Source organism: Gymnoscopelus microlampas (genome assembly GCF_963454915.1).
Source record: "Gymnoscopelus microlampas genome assembly, chromosome: 12".
Classification (NCBI taxonomy): Eukaryota; Metazoa; Chordata; class Actinopteri; order Myctophiformes; family Myctophidae; genus Gymnoscopelus; species Gymnoscopelus microlampas.
In genome coordinates, this window is record NC_139949.1 from 1,090,918 (window position 1) to 1,113,731 (window position 22,814).

The 22,814-nt window shown below is 41.5% G+C and overlaps 1 protein-coding gene across 1 annotated transcript; it reads right to left on the reverse strand.

Annotated features, from left to right (window-relative positions):
- Positions 1–1,237: 1,237 nt before the first annotated feature.
- pgk1 (phosphoglycerate kinase 1) lies at positions 1,238–22,134 on the reverse strand. Its single transcript, XM_084074694.1, has 11 exons — positions 21,977–22,134; positions 16,100–16,150; positions 15,852–16,007; positions 15,140–15,284; positions 13,004–13,107; positions 12,319–12,438; positions 11,264–11,378; positions 7,237–7,416; positions 4,716–4,893; positions 3,069–3,167; positions 1,238–1,935 (listed from the first exon to the last, which is right to left on the reverse strand). The coding sequence occupies exons 1-11, from the start codon at positions 22,039–22,041 to the stop codon at positions 1,895–1,897; spliced, it is 1,254 nt and encodes a 417-aa protein (XP_083930820.1). The 5' UTR covers positions 22,042–22,134; the 3' UTR covers positions 1,238–1,894.
- Positions 22,135–22,814: the final 680 nt, after the last annotated feature.

Here is a 22,814-nt window from a genome sequence, read left to right on the forward strand (position 1 = left end):
GTTGAAACCATAGACTGTATAAGGTTGAAACCATAGTGTTTGTTCAGTGACAGTGTTAAGTAGCTCTATATTGTGATAGTAATCATTGCTATAGTGTGTTTGTTTAGTAACAGGGGTCTCCCCAGCTCTTTAATGAACAGAAAAGTATTCATTTTGATAGTGTTCCAGTTCCAATATTGTCTGCTCATTTCTTCGAGTCATCATTTCCAATTTCTCGTTTAATCTGTATCTCCGAGAGTTCTCTATCCTGATTGGATAAAGTTGGTATCCTGACCTGAACATGCACTTTTTTGTTTAATAAAGAGATGGAGAGACAGCTCCAGCTGAACAAACTCCTGTTACTGAACAAACACTCAATAGCAATACGTACTATCACAATATAAAGCTATTTATCACAAGGAATCACTTACCATACCTTTAAGCTTTCACATGCCTGTGCTTTTAGTGCAGAATGCATCCAGAGATGACTGCTTCCTTTCATATCTAACTAAAACAGTAACTCAACCTTTTCTGGATCAGGGCACACTTATAAAATCTCAGAAGTGTCCGTGGCCCACCGATCTGAGATGGGTGGGCCGCATGCATATTCAGAGCATGTTTATTTAACACATTTTTCAAAGCTGTAAAGAACAAATAATATGACGGGGAGGGTGATATTTGTCACTGTATGTACTACGGGCTGAGGGCGAAGCCTGTCAGCAGGGAGTGTAGAGCGGGAGGAGTAGGACGAAGGCTCTACGTCCTCCCGGTGGGGGCTCCTCACTGGCAGGTGAGTCAGTAGGATACAACAGCAGTGACAACACACAGGTATGCGTTAGGGGAGGAATTATTTGGCATAAGGACTAAATAGGATCTATTCACAGCAGCCATAGTATGAAGACATTCACAGGTGTTACCAATGATACTAATGAAGGCTCTGTTCCATTCTGGTCAAACAGAGTCAGGGTGCTGATATTGTGCATGTTGGCCCACTGGAAACACTCGGTTACACCAGTGGGTCTTCTACAGTTGGGGTCCAGGGACCCTCATGGGCTTCCAAATGGCCCCTTACAGGTGTGTAACTCTGAGAGTTATGGGGGTCGTGGAAACCACTGTGCTACACTAAATGGAACAGAGCCTTCATTAGTATCATTGGTAACACCTGTGAAGGAAGTGATAATATGGCTGCTGTGCATAGAGCCTATTGGGGAGAAGGGGTAAAAAGCAAAACAATGAATAACGGACATCACGGCTCGTCTCCTTTAAACAGAAACTGCTTTATTTTGTCTGAACAAAATGATCTGTAATTCAACCCTTAACATAACGTTAAGGTCTACATTAGCATTATATTAACATATATTAACATATAGCATACCATATGTTATTATATTTTAACAGTCAGGTTCTAACCTTCACAACTATCTTACACAATAGTTTCACTGCGAGTCAGACTGAAGAAGACTTCCAGATAACACAACTTTAGGATAAAGTTACGTTCAACATTGTTTACATAAAGCAGGATTTATAGAAAACATTAAACGACTAGGCAGATACAGTAGAGAGACAATATTAATATCACATGATGTAATACCACACAGCATGGACAGTATACAGGGAGTACAGCAGTGCAACACATCCAAGTACACACACACACACAGTTGAATTACCATACTTGTGGGGTCACATTTGGGCCTCACAAGTATAGTAAAACAAGTAAAAACACACACACAGAGCTACAGAAGGGAGTAGGTTTACAACACGGCTGTAGGAAGGTCCCTTTCATGTCACACCGCAGGATGAACATCTCAGATCCCAGAGTGTGTGCGTGAGTGCATGTGTCTGTCTGTGTGTGCGCTTGTGTGTGTGTGCGTTATGTGAGTTTAGTGCATGTGTGTGTGTGTGTGTGTGTGTGTGTTTAAGCGCTGCTCAGGGCGTCGACTCCAGGCAGGACTTTACCTGAGGACAGAGACACAATGCATTTGAAAAAATGTGCTGCCAATAGGCTCTATTCACAGCAGCCATAGTGTGAAGAAATGCACAGGTGTTACCAATGATACTAATGAAGGCTCTGTTCCATTCTGGTCAAACAGAGTCAGGGTGCTGATGTTGTGCATGTTGGCTCACTGGAAACACTCTGCTACACCAGTGGGTCTAAAGTTAGGGTCCAGGGACCCTCATGGGCTTCCAAATGGCCCCTTGCGGGTGTGCAACTCTGAGAGTGAACAAATGGAACCAAATGGACCCGTAAGGGTCCATTTGGTTCCATTTGTTCACTCTCAGAGTTATGAGGGTCGTGGAAACCACTGTGCTACACTAAATGGAACAGAGCCTTCATTAGTATCATTGGTAACACCTGTAAAGGAAGTGATAATATGGCTGCTGTGCATAGAGCCTATTGGTTTTAATACCAAGTGAATGCAAAACACCGAAATGCTACTGTCATTCGTTTTTCAAAGGTTTATCCCAAGCTAACCTGGATGTACAGTAGCTCTGATTTATAGCCTAGAAGGAGTTCTCCTTAAGGCTATGGGACTTTCGATTCTTTGCGCACGGACCACAGGCTGCATAGCTTCTCGTCTGTAGCCCTCTACAGTTCTTGTCAATAGAAAAATTCCATTGACCGGATCTGTAGAGGGCACAGCGGAGTAACTAAATGTTTTCTTTCCGGTGAAATATTTAACATTTTGGCCAAAAAGTGTATTTTAGACGTGAGGTGGGGGCTCAGAGTGTTCTCACTTAGTAGAGTTGGCTTTCAAACCCTCTTTGTTTTGGCGAGTAGCGAAAGTGTATTTTTTATATTTACTGCAGACGAGAGGCTGTGTGCGAAGAATCGAAAGTCCCATAGCCTTAGGAGAACTCCTTCAAGGTTATGAATCAGAGCTAGATATACGATATACTGTTTCTGACAGCAAATGCACAATTCTTAAGTTTTTTTCTATGATTGCGTTCAATTGGTCGTTGGATCTGTAGAACCATCAACAACCATCACCACATCCACACTTCTTTGTGGTTTGGCTTTATAAAGTTTAATATGAGTTTATACATACAGTTAATGAATGTGTTGATGTTGTTTAATGAACATGTCTCACCCTCCAGCAGCTCCAGTGAAGCGCCGCCTCCCGTACTAACATGGCTGACCTTGTCCTCTGTGTCCCACTTAGCACAGCATGTGGCTGTGTCGCCCCCACCTGGGAGGAGACGGGTAGCACACACACACACACACACACACACACACACACACACACACACAGAGAAAGAGAGACCGTCAGTCAGTGGTGTAATACAGAGACAGACAGAATGAATGACTGAGTGAATTATAGCTCAAATGACGTCACAGTTTTGTGTTCGATGATTTTGTTGAATCCTCCACAGATTGTTTGTTTCAAGAAAGTCCTGCACACGGTCTTTGATTACAAAAGTAGTTTTTACTCAATACAGAATGTTTCAGTCTAACTGACCTTGACCATCTAATCTATCCATCATCTATAGATCCATCAGAGATACCTGATAAATCTATAGATGATGGATCTATTAGATGAAGGTCAGTTAGACTGAAACATTCTGTATTCAGTAAAACGACTTTTGTAACTGAGTACAGTGTGCAAGACTTCTCCCTCTATTCATGCTGAATTTTTCCTAAGCAAACTGGCAACGTAGGTGTGTAAGAGGACGCTTTCTATTAAAAACTTAAAGGGATAGTTCACCCAAAAAAATACTTATTTTCTATCAATTACACACCCTACATGAAGCATTGAATTTAATTGTTTTTGTCACATTCCTAAGCCAATAATTTGATGATAATAATAAAGATGCTAATGTATCCGGTAGGAGACACAAAGGAGACTCTTTATCTCTCCTACCGGAGAGACCGCCGGTCATCAAATTATTGGCTTAGGAATGCGACAAAAAACAAACAAATCTCCACGAATTCAATGCTTCATGGGGTGTGTAATTGATAGAAGATAAGTATTTTTTTTGGGTGAACTATTCCTTTAAGATTTGAATTTAAAATGCAATATATGAAATAACATTTGACTTTACGTACAGTACAATGAACAAATCAATACAAAATTTACATGCTGGCTTCTATGGTATCCAAATGACTGAAATCAGTCATGGCGACTTGAGAACATAAATCCATGCGGTCGTGGTGACACGTTAAAACATGTGTTGGTTAGAGTTAGGGTTCAGGGTTCTAGAGTGAAGGTAGAGTGGGCTAGTAATGTTTGGTACAGGGTCATTAGGGTTGGGGGCAGTGGCGGAATAAGTACACAAATGTTTTACTTAAGTAAAAGTATCAATACTGCACTGTAGAAATATTCTGTTACAAGTAAAAGTCCGGGATTCAATATTTACTTGAGTAAAAGTACAAAAGTAATGGTATCAAATGTACTTAAAGTACCAGAGGTAAAAGTACTCATTATACATAATGTCCCATTTCAAGTTTTCAAATGTATAAATATCTTTTGAAAATAGCAGATCTACAAGCTCACAATGCGACGCATTGTGAGTTTTCAAATAATTGTAGTGGAGTAAAAGTACAATATTTTCCTCTGAGATGTAGTGGAGTAGAAGCAAAATTATTGGAAATTGGAAATACTCAAGTATTTTATCAGAATTTCACTTAAGTACACTACTTAGTTACTTTCCACCACTGGCTAGGGCTGAAGCTACAGCGTCATTAGGGTTAGGGGCTAGGGTTGAAGGTACAGGGTCATTAGGGTCAGGGTTTTTACCGATGATGGTGACACATCCGGTCTTGGTGACCTCCACCACTTTGTCCATCAGGCTCTTGGTTCCGATGGCGAAGGTGTCCCACTCAAACACGCCGACTGGCCCGTTCCACACGATCTGCTTGGCTCTCAACACCGCGTCCGCAAACGCCTTGTTACTCTCTGGACCACAGTCCAAGCCCTGAGGAACACCACAATATATGTTAGACCCAGTCTAATCCCTGAGGAACACCACAATATATATGTTAGACCCAGTCTAATCCCTGTGGAACACCACAATATATGTTAGACCCAGTCTAATCCCTGTGGAACACCACAATATATGTTAGACCCAGTCTAATCCCTGTGGAACACCACAATATATGTTAGACTCAGTCAAGCCCTGAAGAGAACCATGCTCAGTACTCAAATGTTTTACTTAAGTATCAATACTGCAATGTAGAAGTACTCCCTTACAAGTGAAAGACCGGAATTCAAAATGTACATGAGCAAAAGTACAAAGTACAAAAGTATTGGTATCAAAATGTACTTAAAAGTACCAAAAGTAAAAGTACTAAAACGTTTGAAAATAGTAGATATACGCGATGTGACGCGTTGTGAGCTTGTAGATCATCTATTTTCAAACATTTTAGTACTGTATAAAATAGGGCTAAAGTGGTTAATGTATTATGTTATAATGTAATAATTTATATCTGCAAAGTAACTAAAGTTTTCAAATAATTGTAGGAGTTAAAGTACAATATTTGCCTCTGAGATGTAGTTGAGTAGAAGTAAAAGTATAGACAATTGGAAATACTCCAGTAAAGTAAAAGTACCTCAAAATTGAACTTAAGTACAGTAATTGAGTAAATGCACTTAGTTACTTTACAACTCTGCTTTTAAGCTTATTTTTAATTCACATCCAGTATAAAGTGTCTCATGCAGGAAGTTGCGCTGTCCATAGGCTTCAACAGGAACTCAGTTCGCACACACGCACGTGTGTGCGACGTCATCCGTGCATGAGACAATTTGGCTCCCAAGAGATTTAAACAAGAAAGGCTTCACAAAAAAAGCAATGTTTTGTAAATACTGAGGAAACAGACTGGAGACAAGGCACTGTGAGTGTTGTTCTGGAGTTTATCAATGGACCTTTGATAGTAGTATTGCTCTTCTTAATCCTGGGCCCCAATTCTTTGCAATTCTTTCTTTTTCAAACTCCATTCTCTTGTTTATTTTTATTCTTTATTCACCATAAAGCATTGGTTCTCAACCCGTGGTCCGGGGACCACCAGTGGCCCTTTAGAGGGTTCCAGAGAGTTGGTAACCAAATGGACCCTTATAGATCTTTAGCGTAAAATGAAACCAAATGGACAGTTACCGGTCCATTTGGTTTCATTTTACGCTCTCAAGAGTTAAATTATTGTTTACATCTGCATTACTTAAAGAATTGTTATTTTGATCAACATTTGCCTGTTATCTCTCCTATGGTACCAACATCAATACAGCATGGAATTGTGGACAAAATCTCATCCAACAACAACAACATATTCTAAGTATTGGGTCTGAGAGTCTAAATCTCATCAAACGGTGGTCCGTGGCTAAAATGCAAAAATAAATAATGGACTTTGATATGAAAAGGGTTGAAAACCACTGCCATAAAGGAATGTTAAACAAATGTAAGTTCTACTTGAGTCCACCCAGTGATGGACTAAGTACTCCAGTACTCCAGAGTCCTAATGTACGTATATTAAACTGGAGGTTGAGAATGACTGGGCACTATTATATGCATGCAGTACCTCTTGTCAACCAGTAGGTGTCCTACCAGACCACAGAGTCAGGTAGGACAGACAGAGAGGGATACCACCTCCACCAATAAAATGATGTTTTATTCACTAAATAAAGTTATATCCTGCACCTCCACCAATAAAATCGTGTTTTACTCACAACATTACCACTTTCAACTTGGCGTCACCATTTTGGGCACGTCAATAGGTTGGTGACGGCTGGTTTAAAGTGGTTAAAAATCAGGACACAATTGATGATACTGATCTGCTAAGTTGAGATATAAAGTTTGGTTGTTTAGACAAAAACGGGCTTCACAGTTAAGTTCAGATGGTAATGGTCAATGGCTGTGTGCAAAATCAGAGCAATTGCTCCAGCCACTGAGGAGAACCGGGTAGCTTCACCTACTCACCACTACGCCCTTCACTACGCCCTTACTAGAATTATAGTATGATATATATTAGCCAATGAAACAGCGTCATCTCATTAAAGGACCACTTTTCAACCTCATCTTCATATAATTGGTCCACACTAATGCTCATTTATAAGATGACACCATTTCTGTCTACTCACTGTGTCTCATTGGTGGACTGTGGACAGTTTAGAAACCTTTTTTTAAGTTTTTTGTTTTTATTAATGCGAAAACAATGGCTTCTATTTCAGCATGCTAACTTTCCAGGAAGAGAAAGGCTGTAGTTTCTATTAGTTTAGATTCCCCATCGATAATGTCACACTCATCAAACTTATCGCAACGTTGACTCACCATCCATCCAGCGGGGATACCAGCAGCAACAGTAGCGGAACCAACAGCAGCTTTCTCATCAAACTTATCGGCGGTGATGAAGTCGACGGGGAGGTTGATCTTCACGCCGTTCTTTTCGGCCTTCGCCATCAGGTCCTTGACGATCTTCGCTCCTTCGTCATCGTACAGCGAGGTACCGATCTAAGAGCAGGGGAGAGGAACGCCTCGTTAAGACCTCGTTAAACCCTTGCTAACTATTTCACTCTTTCACACTAACTATTTCACAGCCACATGAGCCCTAGTGTCCATTGTGCGGCCAACATTTGACTAAAACAGCACAACGCGTCGTGGATGAATCTGGTTCAGTGGTGTCATAGGGGCCACACGGAGTACCACAGTGTTCCACCGGTAAATTTTCTCACACGCAGGTACGGCACGGTACAGTGCACGCCCCCCCCCCCCCCCCCCCCGTCGAAGAAGAGAAAGATACTCGTTCAAAGCAAACTTATAGTTTCAGCTCTATAGTTCATGGCATTCCTTGAATTTGTATTAGTTTAAAAAGACAAAAACTATCAACGCTAAAAAACATTTCCTATACAAACATGTTTCCTACTTTAAGTTAAAATAAAATAAGCGCGGTGTCCGCGTGCCATGCGCGCGTGTGACGTCATTAAAATACCATTCCGCCGGGAAAAAAATAAATCACCAATATACCCCTGATGTGGATGACATTGGTATTCTGACTTGAGGTTTGTAGCGTCTATTAAAGAGCTGGAGAGACAGGCAGACCCCCGTTACTGTACAAACGCTCTATAGCAATGCTTACTGTTGTAATCTCATTACTAAGGTAGGGGAAGTTCACAATATTTTCACCAGAGCTAGTGTAGCAAATGTGCCCAGTTTTAAATGTAAAAACTATGTTGGACAGGGATCATTTACTTACATAGGAGTCACACAGTGGAACAGTCTGGATACCACGGTGTCAAACTGACCACCAATCTGAGGTATTTTAAGCAGCAGACTGTTAGAGCTTGGCTGTTAGATAAGGTTCCTCTGTAAAAGGTCATTTGTCTAGGGATAGATAGTGGAGCACTTGTTTTTTTACGCATGTTATTGTCATTTATTTGTATTGTAGTGTTTTTAACTTATTAAGGCACTATCTCTCTGCATTATATGCAAGTGATTATTTACCTTGCTCATTGAAAGTCTCTCTGGATAAGAGTGTCTGCTAAATGCCTACATTGTAATCACTAACACAATATAGAGCGTTAACTTTTTAACAAATAAACCTCAACTTACTCTACTTTTAAATGAATAACTTTCAGTGGAGACTTTCTGCAGCACACCCCCTTCCAGCAACCATTTAGCATGGAAACACAGTTAATCAAAACCTTTCAACAACCCTATATGATGGAAACACTTTTTATCAGAAGCCTGGAATCATTTCCTGACTTTAACACGTTTTTAAAGTTTGACAATCATCTCAGCTGCATTGTGGGACCATTTCTTGTTTGTTCCTGGAGGTCAACTGGAGGTCACAATACTTTTTGCTTCCTAACGTGATAAAAACGACATATTTTCACAAAGCTGTCTAGACCAGTGGGTTATACAGTAGTTATAACTCCTGTTATCACTCTGTCAACATTTATTTTGAATTATTGATGCCAAATAATAAGTTGACCCACTAAGCTTTTCTTACATTCACAAAAATAGCGAAAATAGCCGATATACAAGTTCACAATATGTCACATAATAAACGGTTATATTTAAATATAAAAAACCCTTAAGGCCAATACACGCTCCTTTCAACTTTGGAGAAAGAAAGAAAAAAAAACATGCCGTTCGGACAGGCTTTCTGAACTATAGTTTGGAGTGTCAGGACATCTGGGGGTGCAGGAGTTCTGTGACCTTCAGACCGCCCATCAGAAGTTCTGAATGACATCAATTTGTAGTTACATCACCCCCCTTTACTAAAAACTTCAGAAGGAGCCAGAGCATATGAGCGGAGCGGGACAATATTTAACGTAGCGGGGGAGTGTTCAAATGCATAAAGATCTTTTGAAAATAGCAGATCTACAAGCTCACAATGTGAGCTTGTAGGTCAATCAACATGAACCAACATGAATGGATAGCGAGCGTGACAACAGCCCCCAGAGCGTGGAGCGGCATTTCCCCTGGCTCAGCTCCGCTTCACATGCTCTGAAACATACATGGGCAACTGGCGGCTCGGGGACCAAATGCGGCCCCCACCTTCACTTAATGCGGCCCGCAGGTTAATATACTGATATATTACAATTGCAAACATGCAAACATGACCCGCTTTAATTACTTCAGTCTATATTAGTAGCTTAAATTACTTTTTTTATGTCCAATGTATTTGTATTTAAAGGTAGGGTAAGTGATATTTTTTGGGTTAAAACAAAAAGTATTTTGTTAAAAGGTTAAAGCATTATATTCTGATAGTAATCATTGCTATAGAGTGTTTGTTCAGTAACAGGAGTCTCCCCGTCTCTCCAGCTCTTTAATAAACAGAAAATACATTTTCCGGTAGGTGTCAAAATCTCAGCCAATCAGGAGAAAGTACCCATTTTTAAGCTTAATTTTTATAGTGTTCCAGTTCCAATTTTGCCTGCTCATTTCTTAGTGTCATCACTTCCAATTTCACTTGTTTAATCTATATCCTGATTGAGTTCTCTATCCTGATTGGATAAACTTGGAAATGAAACTGAAACAAAAATGCATTTTCTGTTTTATAAAGAGCTGGAGAGACAAGGAGACTCCTTTTACTGAACAAACACTCTATACAGAATATAGAGCTATTTAACACTTATTTTAACCAAAGGAAATCACTTACCCTACCTTTAAGTTCATAAAGTTAACTTAATCAAATGCATAATGCATTTGCAAAAATAATTCAGGATTCCAAAGTAGCAAAAATAGCAGATCTGCAAGCTCAAAACACGTGGCGACACGTTTTGAGCCTGTAGATCTGCTATTTTTGCTACTTTTGTGTGACATACTAGAATGACGAAGTGCGGCATTAATTTACGAAAAAAGTTAAAATATGGAGATAAGAGGATTGCAGTCCCGACAGCAACAATATGCAATGTGGCCCTTTGGAGTGAGTGTGGAAATATAGTGGCCCTCTACATCATCAAAGTTGCCCACCGCTGCTCTGGAAGGAGCAAATACTGCGCTTTAAAAGGTCACTTGTGTGCTTCATAAGCTAAGCGTCACAGCCAAGAGGCTCTATTCACAGCAGCCATATTATGAAGACATTCACAGGTGTTACCAATGATACTAATGAAGGCTCTGTTCCATTCTGGTCAAACAGAGTCAGGGTGCTGATATTGTGCATGTTGGCTCACTGGAAACACTCTGTTACACCAGTGGGTCTACAGTTGGGGTCCAGGGACCCTCATGGGCTTCCAAATGGCCCCTTACAGGTGTGTAACTCTGAGAGTGTACAAATGGAACCAAATGGACCCGTAAGGGTCCATTTGGTTCAATTTGTACACTCTCACAGTTATGGGGGTTGTGGAAACCACTGTGCTACGCTAAATGGAACAGAGCCTTCATTAGTATCATTGGTAACACCTGTGAAGGAAGTGACAATATGGCTGCTGTGCATAGAGCCTATTGTCAGACACATATCTGTGGTCAGACACCTCAGTTTCCCATGTTGCCTTGTGGGTTGTTGTGGACAGTGTGGGTTTTGTAGTTCATTTCATTCACGTTGGAATGTTGGCTACAAGACAAAAGGTACTCGTAGAATGGCTTGTTGAAACTGGGGCCAATGCATGGTACTTCTTTCCTATTGGTTGATGCCCGGGTCAAAGTACATCAACGTTGAGCTGCCCTCTTCACACTGTTTACATGCGTTGGACGCGTGTGAACGGTGCGAGTGTGACTAATGCACCGTGTTGTGAAGAGTGTGTGTGTGAGTGTGTGTGTGAGTGTGAGTGTGTGTGTGAGAGTGTGTGTGTGAGTGTGTGTGAGAGTGTGTGTGAGTGTGTGTGTGTGTGTGTGTGTGTGTGTGTGTTCATACCTCCATGTTGTTGAGGACCTTCAGGAAGGTGAAAGCCATTCCTCCTCCGATGATCATTTCGTTCACCTGGTCCAACATGTTGTTGATCAACTGGATCTTGTCTTTCACCTTGGCTCTGATAGAGAGGGAGAGAGGGAGAGAGTGAGACAGGCAGACAGTTATAAACTCCTGAAACAAGAGAAGAGATTTTTTTTTAAAATCCAACTTCACAAACATCCATTGTATATTATATTAAATTGTGGGATGGAGGATGGCCGACACCTGTTGATGCAAATCAGTCATCTCCACAAACAAAAATATATTAAATGTATTCTATTGTCTTTCCTCTTTAATCATTCATTATTAGTCTCTGTCTGTCTCTTAATAAATCTATCTGTCTGTCTGACTGTCAGACAGACAGGGTGGGCGGTGGTGTCTATGAAAGCATGAATGGAGGGATTTGATTGGCTGCCTTCCAGACGTTAAAATGCTGTGACAATTGCACAATAGAATCTGGACCCTGACCCAGGATGTGTGTGAGTGTGAGTGTGCTTTCAGGACAACCATTGAATATAAAATGGCTCTGGTATATAGTGTCCTATAGAGTCCTGACTCTAAAGACTATGACTAAAACCATGTAAAACTTGGTAAAAATGAACACTTTTCACGTCACGCTACGTCAAAAACAACATAGAACTCTGACAACGCTACTCTGTCTCTCCTACAGACAGTAAACATCCAATGCAACGGCGTGACGCTGATTATGAGCACCGTGGAGCCAGTCTTTAGGTCATTTCTAAGCCTGGGAATTGTAGTCTATTTGTAGGTGGCCTTTAATTTTCTCCCTCTTTGGATCGACTGACAATATTTTTTCATTGTCGGTCGATGCTTCTAACCAAATGAGTAATATTGCTGGACTCTTTCAGTCACCATGGTGACCTGTCAGTGGCCTAGATTCTGGTGTATTGATGACCAGTCAGTAGCCAATATATTCTGATGTATTTATCACCTATTAGTAGCCTATGTATTGCTAGTCAAGCTGAACCTGTGATGTTTCGGTGACGGTCCGTTCTTACCCTCCCAGGATGGCCAGGAAGGGCCTGGCGGGTTTCTCCAGAGCCATGGCGAAGTAATCCAACTCCTTCTTCATCAGGAAGCCTGCAGCCTTCTGGGGAAGATTCACTCCTACCATGGAACTGAGGAGAGGAGAGATATAACTATGTGACTATGGATATCTCAGAGACAGGGGCTTCCAAAAGGAGTAGGGTGTCTGGTGGTTGGAGTTCAATACACCACAGAGGAACTAGGACCGCACCATACCACTCACTCGTTGGTGTTTGTTCAATTATTTATTATAAGTGCTACTATATGATGTGTTACTTAGCGTGCGGTTTGCTGCACAAACACTCCTGTCCCTGATAATGATGTTAATGTAGCTGATTGATAATATATGCTGTAGATCCATCTCTCTTTGGTAGTGATTGTTTTTTTTTTGGAATAGCAATTTTTCCGGTGCATACTGCAGGCTTTGTTGACGAGATTAGGCTCCAAATATCATCCATAATTTAATGATATTATAATTATTTTTAACATATTTTCATTGAAGCTCTCAGAATGTCTAACATAGGGCGGTGGGGCACTGCGGGGTAGAGCTTAGTGATCAGTCTATTATGACAACAGTGAAAGTTAATCGATGTAACACGCTGTGTGTGTGTGTGTGTGTGTGTGTGTGTGTGTGCGTGTGCGTGTGCGTGTGCGTACCTGTGTGCTCTGTGGGCGGTGCCGAAGGCATCGTTGACGTAAACGTCTCCCAGCTTAGAGAGAGACGCTCTGAAGGAGTCTATCTGCTCCTGGGATGCCTTGGTCTGATGGGAGAGAGACAGGCAGAGAGAGACAGGCAGAGAGAGAGAGAAAATGTATTTAGAATTTAACAGCTAGAATTTCTCTTGCTCTTCGGAGAGTGAAAGACAGAAAGAAAGAAAGAACAGTAGTTTGTCTAACCTTTGACCTTTGGACTGCAGCCATCATTGTGTTTATAAAGTGTTAATATTGACCTGATTAACGTTATCAGTCTGCTGCAGGTTTACAACACTGTGTGTGTGTGTGTGTGTGTGTGTGTGTGTGTGTGTGTGTGTGTGTGTGTGTGTGTGTGTGTGTGTGTGTGTGTGTGTGTGTGTGTGTGTGTGTGGAATATGCAGTCACGCAGTAGGAGAATGTTCATTTGTTTCACACACACGTTCTCACCCAACTGTAAGTACTCTGTTTGATTAGGCGAGGGGCAATTTCAGTAACTGTGCGTTTTATATAACAGCCAGACCTGTGTTGCAAAATGCGTCCGTGGAAAATGTTGTTAGTTTTTCTAAGATTATTTACAGATATTTTGTTGATAACGTAGGATAAACTAGGAAACTTCCCATGGGACGCATCAACGGTGAATTACTGATGAATTGAGTACAGTGGACCACAATGGAAACAACTGTTATCAAACCGGCTAATAAAGTATTCAATCAAGTTGAATGTGTCTTTTCTTAATATACGTCAGGTTCAACATCTCTGACCCCCCTGGTGGTCTGACTGTCACATTACACCGCTGGATCTGGTTCATGTTGACCTTTATCAGCCAAAATGTCACAAGCTCTCTGGCTGGAGGTCACTGTAAGGTCAAGACAGATATTTAATGTCCTGAAATACCAGAGTCCAGTAAGGTTCAAAGGTCAATACTATTACTGTACAATTACTATTATTAGTACACTTACACCAGTACAACAGTTTCACACTGTGGTTGTACTGGTCAGCTCCCAGTACAATATTATCAGACTGTGGTCGTACCGGTCAGCTCCCAGTACAACAGTATCAGACTGTGGTTGTACTGGTCAGCTCCCAGTACAACAGTATCAGACTGTGGTTGTACCGGTCAGCTCCCAGTACGATATTATCAGACTGTGGTTGTACCGGTCAGCTCCCAGTACAACAGCAGTATCAGACTGTGGTTGTACTGGTCAGCTCCCAGTACAACAGTATCAGACTGTGGTTGTACTCGTCAGCTCCCAGTACAACAGTATCAGACTGTGTGTACTGGTCAGTTTTAAAGTAAAAACAGGGAGTGGATTTGAGGTCAGATGGACTTTGTGAATGGTTCACTGCAGTACTGCAGACATCATCAAAGTGTGACTCTGCATTCTGCGGGGACACTGCAATGACGTCATCAAAGTGTGACTCAGCATTCTGTGGACACTGCAGCTGGCCTTTAAAAAAAAGGGACAATTGCTGAGTCACTGTTGCGTGATTATGAATCCCACCAACGTTATAGGATAGACCCGCCTTACCTGATTGGCTCCCTGGCTGGAAGGCATAGTTTTACTGAGGTTAGGGTTAAGTTTAGGCATAGTTGCAAAAACGAGAACTGTCAATCACAGCGACTACTGGCCAATCACAGCCAGTTCTGCCTAGAATTGCGGTGGGATCCATAATCACGTGCCATGTCACTGTCCTTCACTGTGAGGACAGGATTTCAAGGATACCAATTTTATCCAATCAGGACAGAGAACCCACACAGGATACGTGATAAACAAGTGAAATTGGAAGTGATGGCTCAAAGAAGTGAGTACGCTGGTACGCTGAAAATGTATTTTCTGTTTACTCAAGAGCTGGAGAGAGTTACTGAACAAACACTCTACAGCAATGATTACAATCACAATACAGAGCCATTTAATTCTTAATTTAACCAAAAAAATCATCTTTCCTTTCCGTTGTATGGATTGTTCCACTATGAGAACTGCTTTTCTTTTGTGGATCTCTCTCATTCATTCATTCATTCATTCATTCACGCATATAATAATAATTCTGACCCCCCCCCCACACACACACACACACACAGGCGTTGTCATGACAACGTACCTTGTTACCGGCAGCGTCCTTGCCCTTGCCCTCCTCGGCCACGTGGAACCTCAGGTTCTCCAACAGGATGACACTGCCGGTGGCGGGGCTAGCGCACGCCGCCTCCACGTCTGGACCGACGCAGTCCTTCAGGAAGGTGATATCCCTACCACACACACAAATATTGAATCATTTCAAAATTGCGATTACAACACCAAAATTACCAAAGTTACCAATTCCGTTCTTGGTCAAATTATGTTCCATAATGCAACCAAATTATATTATAACGCCCATATCTAAAATGGCCACTAGCACCTGATGTAAAGAGTTGTGTGGTATGGTTGTGAGGGGAAAACAATCGAGCGTACAGGAATGATAAATCAAACGCACCCTTTCCAAGCACGTGTGATCTGATCCTGTGTAGATTAAGGTTGGACGATATCCCAAAATATTCCTAAGGGGACTGTGTTTTGTAGCCTAGACTCGTCGGAAATAAGCGCAGCAAGTGTTTTGAGTATAAAACAATAAGAATAGTAATAGTACTCTACTCAGGTACCTGACCAGCAGTGTTTTGAGTATAAAACAATAAGAATAGTACTCTACTCAGGTACCTGCCCAGCAGTGTTTTGAGTATAAAACAATAAGAATAGTAATAGTACTCTACTCAGGTACCTGCCCAGCAGTGTTTTGAGTATAAAACAATAATAATAGTAATAGTACTCTACTCAGGTACCTGCCCAGCAGTGTTTTGAGCTCAGCAGCCACTGGTTCCAGGGAGTATTTGTCAGGCATGGGGCTTCCATCAGGACGACCCAGATGGGACATCAGAACCACAGCTTTCGCCCCGTTGTCCAAACAGTGCTTAATGGTTGGAACCGCTGCCTTGATCCTGATGACACACACGCACACATTATCATCTTCTTTCATTTAATCTGTGTAAACACTTTAACTCTGTGTTTTGTTTTTTTATTGTTTATTTACCTCTGGTTGTTGGTGATGTGTTGGTCCTTCATTGGAACGTTGAAATCAACCCTGTTAACACAAACACACTATTAAACAAACTAGTAAACTAACAACTAAACAAACTAGTAAACAAACAAAACTCTTTAGTAAATAGAGAAATAAGACAGATTGACAGCAGTCTGCTCCTTCAGCCATTTACAACCTCATTGGTCCTCACAAATGCTCAGTATAAGATGACACCATTTATGTCTACTCACTCTGTGTCTCATTGGTGGACTGTGGACCAGTGACATCATCGGTAGGCAGGTTGGTCATTTCAAAAAAAGATTTCAAACTACTTTTTATGAATGCAAGAACAATGGCTTCTATTCCAGCATGCTAACTTTCCAAGAATAGAAAGGCTGTAGACTAGTTTCTATCAGCTTAGAATCCCTGTCGATGATGTCACTGGTAGGCAGGTTTCTAAACTGTCCACAGTCCACCAATGAGACACAGAGTGAGTAGACAGGAATGGTGCCATCTCATAAAGAGCATTAGTGAGGACCAAGCATTTGAACATAAGGTTGAAAATGTGTGATGTGCTCCTTTAAGTCATTTAAGGTCAGCTGACATTAGTCCTGCCCCCCCCCCCCCCCCCGCTGTCCCCGGTTGGCAGTTGGACAATGATGGATCCTAATCCTCATTACAGCGGATTATTATGAACAGATCAGATTACAAACATTGTTCAATAAATAACTATCATATCTATGTATAATCCTGTATGAATAGCAAACAACAAACATTTCTCAGTTGCTGTCAGAGCACTAGATGAGGATTTATACTGTATATATATATGCTCCTTGCACATTCCTCTGCTATTGATTAGATATGACATGTGCTGTATATGACCTGCGCACGCACGCACACACACACACACACACACACACACACACACACACACACACACACACACACACACACACACACACACACACACACACACACACACACACACACACACACACACACACACACACACACACACACACACACACACACACACACACACACACACACACACACACACACACACACACAGTGTTCCCTGTAGGCTGAACACCACTAAATGTAACCATATAGAATCCACAATAGATTAGCTATCACTGAGCAGTGAATATGAACATGTTTGTTACATAACAGACCCCCCCCCCCCACACACACACAGTCTATTGTAGGTGTCTAGTCTTGACTATGGAGTATGCAGTCAGTGAGTTTCATTGATTCAGTGCCAGAGGAATTCTATCGGGGCGTGATCTGAAATAACAACTGTCCACTGGCAGAACCAGAATAAAACCAGTAAAAATCCAGTACAGAACCAGTATAAAACTAGTGTAAATTCAGTATGAAACCAAGCCAGTACCAGTACCCTCTCACCAACACGGCACATACAGTAATGCACAGTTATAGAGCAGTTTTTCGTACAGACCAGTGAATTTCCCCAGGCAGGCAGAGGATAAATAAAAGGTCTATCTATGCTTTTTATCTCAGCAGAATGAATGGAGGAGGAAGAGCAACAATGAAGTTGCACAATCAGGAAGTGAATCATGAATTAATAGTTACAGATGTCTGCTTTGTATTGTGCAGATTGACAGTTATAGTGCTGCAACATGCAAAGATATCCTGTCTGTTCAGACACACTTCTCCACACAACACCAGTCTATCCTGCTACAACAGCAGCAAACACACACAAAGATATCCTTTACAGTGTTCATTTCGACAATTAAAACTACGATGAAAGAATGTTTTCACTGACCAAAACTAAATAAAAACTAAATGAGTTGTGACTGTGATGACTAAAACTATGACTAAATATATGGACAATTTCGTTAAAAAAAATGTAACTAGACTAAATTGTTAGGGAGGGACAAGTGGAGATGAAATCCAGTAGAACTAAGACAAGTCATTTTATGCTTGGTCAGGTGTTGCGCCCTGAAAATAGTCGATCTACAAGTTCACAACGCGTCTGTGATGCGTTGTGAACTTGTAATAATAATAATAATAATAACAACTTGCAGATCGGCAGGGAGCTAAGGCCAAGTATAAATCAGGAATTACGACGCCATTATGGCCCGCCAACATACATTTTAGTTGACTAAAACAAAACTGTAGATTTAGTTGACTAAAATCTTATGAAACTAGAATAAAAGTAAAGCATTTCAGATGACTAAAACTAAACGGAATTTTATTCAAAAGACTGACAAACTAAATCAAAATCTGCTGTCAAAATGAGCACTGATCCTGTCTGACACACTTCTCCACAGCATGTCCATCCTGCTACAACAGTAGGAATCACATGTAAAGCTTCTATTCCAGTTGCACTCGAGCTTAAAGTCCATCCAGTTAAAAGTGAACTTGGTGCTCTATTAACCTTCAAACCTTTCTCGGTAAAGAGCACGAACCAACGGAGTCACGTGAACCTTGACCTTTCCCCGCCGGCCCCCCTGAGCCTGTCGGACAGCAGTGGCCCGAACCCCCCGAACCCCCCCCCCCCGACAACCAACCAGCTGAACCTTGACCTTTCCCCGTCGGCCCCCTGAATGTCGGACGGCAGACTGACCCCTGATATTTACAACAGACTGGTGTTTAGTTTCAGTGTGCACATTAGCTGACCACTGCCGTGTGTATGTATGTGTACAGTATATTATTATATTACAATATACAGTAAGATAACCAAGCACCACAACTAGAACCATCATTAAGTGGCCTTCACAGTGGATGCTGTTCTGACATCCTTGACTTATACATGTAACTATAAATATATCATTAAAAAATGTTTCTAAGTAAGTAATCCGTTGGGACCAATGGTTCCCAGTGGTATAAAGTAACTAAGTACATTCACTTAAGTACTGTACTTTAGTACAATTTTGAGGTATTTTTACTTTACTGGAGTATTTCCAATTGTCTGTACTTTTACTTCTACTAGTCCACTACATGTCGGAGGCAAATATTGTACTTTTACTCCACTACAATGACTTGAAAACTTGAGTTACTAATTACTTTGTAGATTTTGACAACATACACTAACCACTTGAGCCCTATAGTATATGAGCCAGACAAGATTTCATTATCGAAAGAGTGGGCAAAACCAAACCTATATTAAATTGTTCATAGGGTCAATACGAGTAAATAAATATATGATAAACTCTCCACAGGAGTAGCTTTTTCATGGTTATCACACATTTTCAAATGACAAAATTTAAAAAAAGAGTTATCATAATGAAACTTCCTGAGTTGATTACTTACATGAAGACAATGATTTATTGTATTACAAGTTTTCTGAAATGGTATATTTAAATATGCAAATTAGGCATTTAGTCCATGAGCCTGAGCCCCAAAATCGAGCCAGATATTGAATATTCCATTGTTAAAAACCTTTGACTCCTTTTGAAGTATGTTGACTCTGGCTTTGTCCAATGTTCCAATATTGATTCAGGAAAGGTATGCAAATTTGGGCATATTTTCCTAATGCCTAATTTGCATATTTAAATATACGATTTCAGAAAACTTGTAATACGATAAATCATTGTCTTCATGTAAGTAATCAACTTAAGTAAAACATTTGAGTACTTTTTCCACCACTGTTCCTGAGCCATGAGGCCCATAGGGCAGGAGTCTATCTCCTGTTTCTGTAGCGTGAGGCAGCTTGATGCACAAGTACATCCCCTGGACATGACGTTAGTACTGTATGTTCCCATTTTACAGCCCATAAACCATAAAGGGCACAAATCCTCCTCAAATATTAAAGTTCCCATCATGTCATTTATACTTAATTCTAGGATACAGAGACCATATCACAACCATCTTTGCTTTTCTCTCCTGGTTATCTGTTAAGTTTCAGAATGGATTTGACCATTTTAGCGATGACTTTTAGATTCTAGCACGGCCCAGTCTCTGATAAATGCAGCTACATTTCAGACATTCTGGTCCCATGTGAGCCTGTATGCAGCCTTACATCCTACTAAAACTGCCCTCATTAATACCCGAGGGCCCCTAGGCTTTGGAAGGCCCTACCTGATGGCCCTTATGCTTTGGAACACCCTACCTGAGGGCCCTTATAGGCTTTGGAACACCCTACCTGAGGGCCCTTATAGGCTTTGGAACACCCTACCTGAGGGCCCTTATAGGCTTTGAAACACCATACCTGAGGGCCCTTATAGGCTTTGGAACACCCTACCTGAGGGCCCTTATAGGCTTTGGAACACCCTACCTGAGGGCCCTTATAGGCTTTGGAACACCCTACCTGAGGGCCCCTAGGCTTTGGAACGCCCTACCCGAGGGCCCCTAGGCTTTGGAACGCCCTATCCGAGGGCCCCTAGGCTTTGGAACGCCCTACCCGAGGGCCCCTAGGCTTTGGAAGGCCCTACCTGAGTGCCATAGGCTTTGGAACGCCCTACCTGAGTGCCATAGGCTTTGCAACACCCTGCGTGAGGGCCATTATAGGCTTTCGTAGGCCCTATCTGAGGGCCCTTATAGGCTTTGGTAGGCCATATCTGAGGGCCCTAAAAGGCTTTGGTAGGCCGTACGTGAGAGCCCCCCTATGATTTGAAACACCCTCCCTGAGGGCCCCAAGGAGTTTGAGTGGCCTCAGGTAGGGCATATTACATTATATTACTGTATGCCGTCTCTTAGTTACCACTGCCATTCTCATGAATATTTTTAATTATCTGTCCTGGTTGTAGTGATGTATGCATGTAATGCAACCGATATATTTCCACACTCCCTTTGTTTTCCTTACTATTCCTTGCATCTCTAAAAAACTACAAATGGATGCTTGCGTGAAAAATGATTTCAGCTACTGCGTTACGCCTGTGAACCTGTGATGACAATAAAGCTGCATTACATGAATCTAAGATTACAGTACATCATGTACAGAGTATAAGGTGATGATGCTGCCACCCATCCATGCATCATCTGGCTGGAAGCACGTAGCAGCAGCACAACGTGACTGACGGCAAACACACTTCCTGTGTGTGTGTTAAGCAACACAACGACCACTACTAATGATGTAACATTAACTCATCTAACTAGAACTGGCAATGTAACTCATGTAATATAACACTAATGTTAACTCTATGGTAGACATGGAACAGTAACTGTAGCATCCCGTCTACCGTTGCATTTCATTTGACAAGATGTTAGCCATACGCTCGTCTGTCACAAGCGTCATGGCACTACTTGTTCCTGGTTTTCGAATGGTCTCCATCTACAACCCGTACATCTACATAAACGTTCAGATTTCAAATATAAAGTGCTGACCCCAAAGCCACCGATGTTACAAGTTAAAACGCCCGGGTCTAAGTACCCGTATCATTCGTATTGTTCAATAAAAAGTATTTTAAAACGATCGGTGGCCATTTTCACGTAATTTTCTCCACGAGCGTTCAACTACGCTCTGTCGGTTGGGAGGTGTATTACACTCTGATACATTATAACTCTATAAGAAAATGGCTGCCAATCAGATTAAAACACTTTTTATTGAACAATACAGAAGATACGGGTACTTAGACCCAGGCGTTTTCACTTTTTACGTCCGTGGCTTTGGGGTAAGCACTTTATATTTGAAATCTGAACGTTTATGTAGATGTACGGGTTGTAAATGGAGACCATTCAAGCACCAGGAACAAGTGGTTCCATGACTGTTATGACAGTCATGTTTCAGGGCTAAGATGTCCACTTCATCTGCATCTCATGATGTTTGTATTTGATAAATCCACACTAAAAAAAGAAAATACACGCTAAATTTAATATTCATGAAACAATTCATGATAAAACTATTTTGTTTTTAAAGAAAAAAAAGACTAAAACAATCAAACAATACGTTACATCATGAATGTTTAATATTGAATGAAATGTTACCTCATGATGACTCGTTTTCCGTTGACATTCACCTTGTCCAGGGTCAGTTTGGTGGACAGAGACATGGTGGAGACTACTAGGTAGTATGACTAGTTATAAACTGGGTTTATAAGTGGTCTTATAGAGAGATCCTGCTGATCCTGCGTCGGTCCAACAGAATGAAGTGACCTCCACTCTGCCGGGGAGGCATACTGCAGGGGGCGGGGCTTAGACAGCGTTGCCATGTCCGCTTATTATAAGCGACTTTGGGCTTCTTTGGGGGCTTGTTGGTAAATATGTTTATTTTTGGGGCTTGTTGATAAATATTTTTTTTGGGGGGGGGCTTGTTGGTAAATATAGTTTTTTTTTGCCTTGTTTCTAAAGTGTAGAGTCAAGCCCAAATAAGCATATTTGGGCTTGTTTCCTAATGTCGTTTAAACCAAACATTTTCATGTCAAGGACCCCCTAATCTCTCAAGAACAGATTCTGCTCTGCAGAGGTCGCTGTTTTTCATTTTCAGTTGGGTCTGGGCCGGCTACGCGAGACTAAGGACCCCCAAATGAATATGTATTTGTTTATGGCAGGGGACCCCCATACAAAGATTTGTGTTGTTAAAATGTTTCAAAGATAAAATCTCATTTCTTCAAGATTTTTTTTTAAATAGTCAATCTACAAGCTCACAACGCGTCGCTATGCGTTGTGAGCTTGTAGATCGGCTATTTTCAAATAGCCACTGCTGGTTTAAATGGTTGCTTATTTCTCTCGCCAGATCTGGCAACACTGGCCTTAGAGGCTCAACCCCGCCTGCTGGTTGGTGGAGAGAGTGGGCCGGGCGATTGACGCAGACGCGCAGCCATTG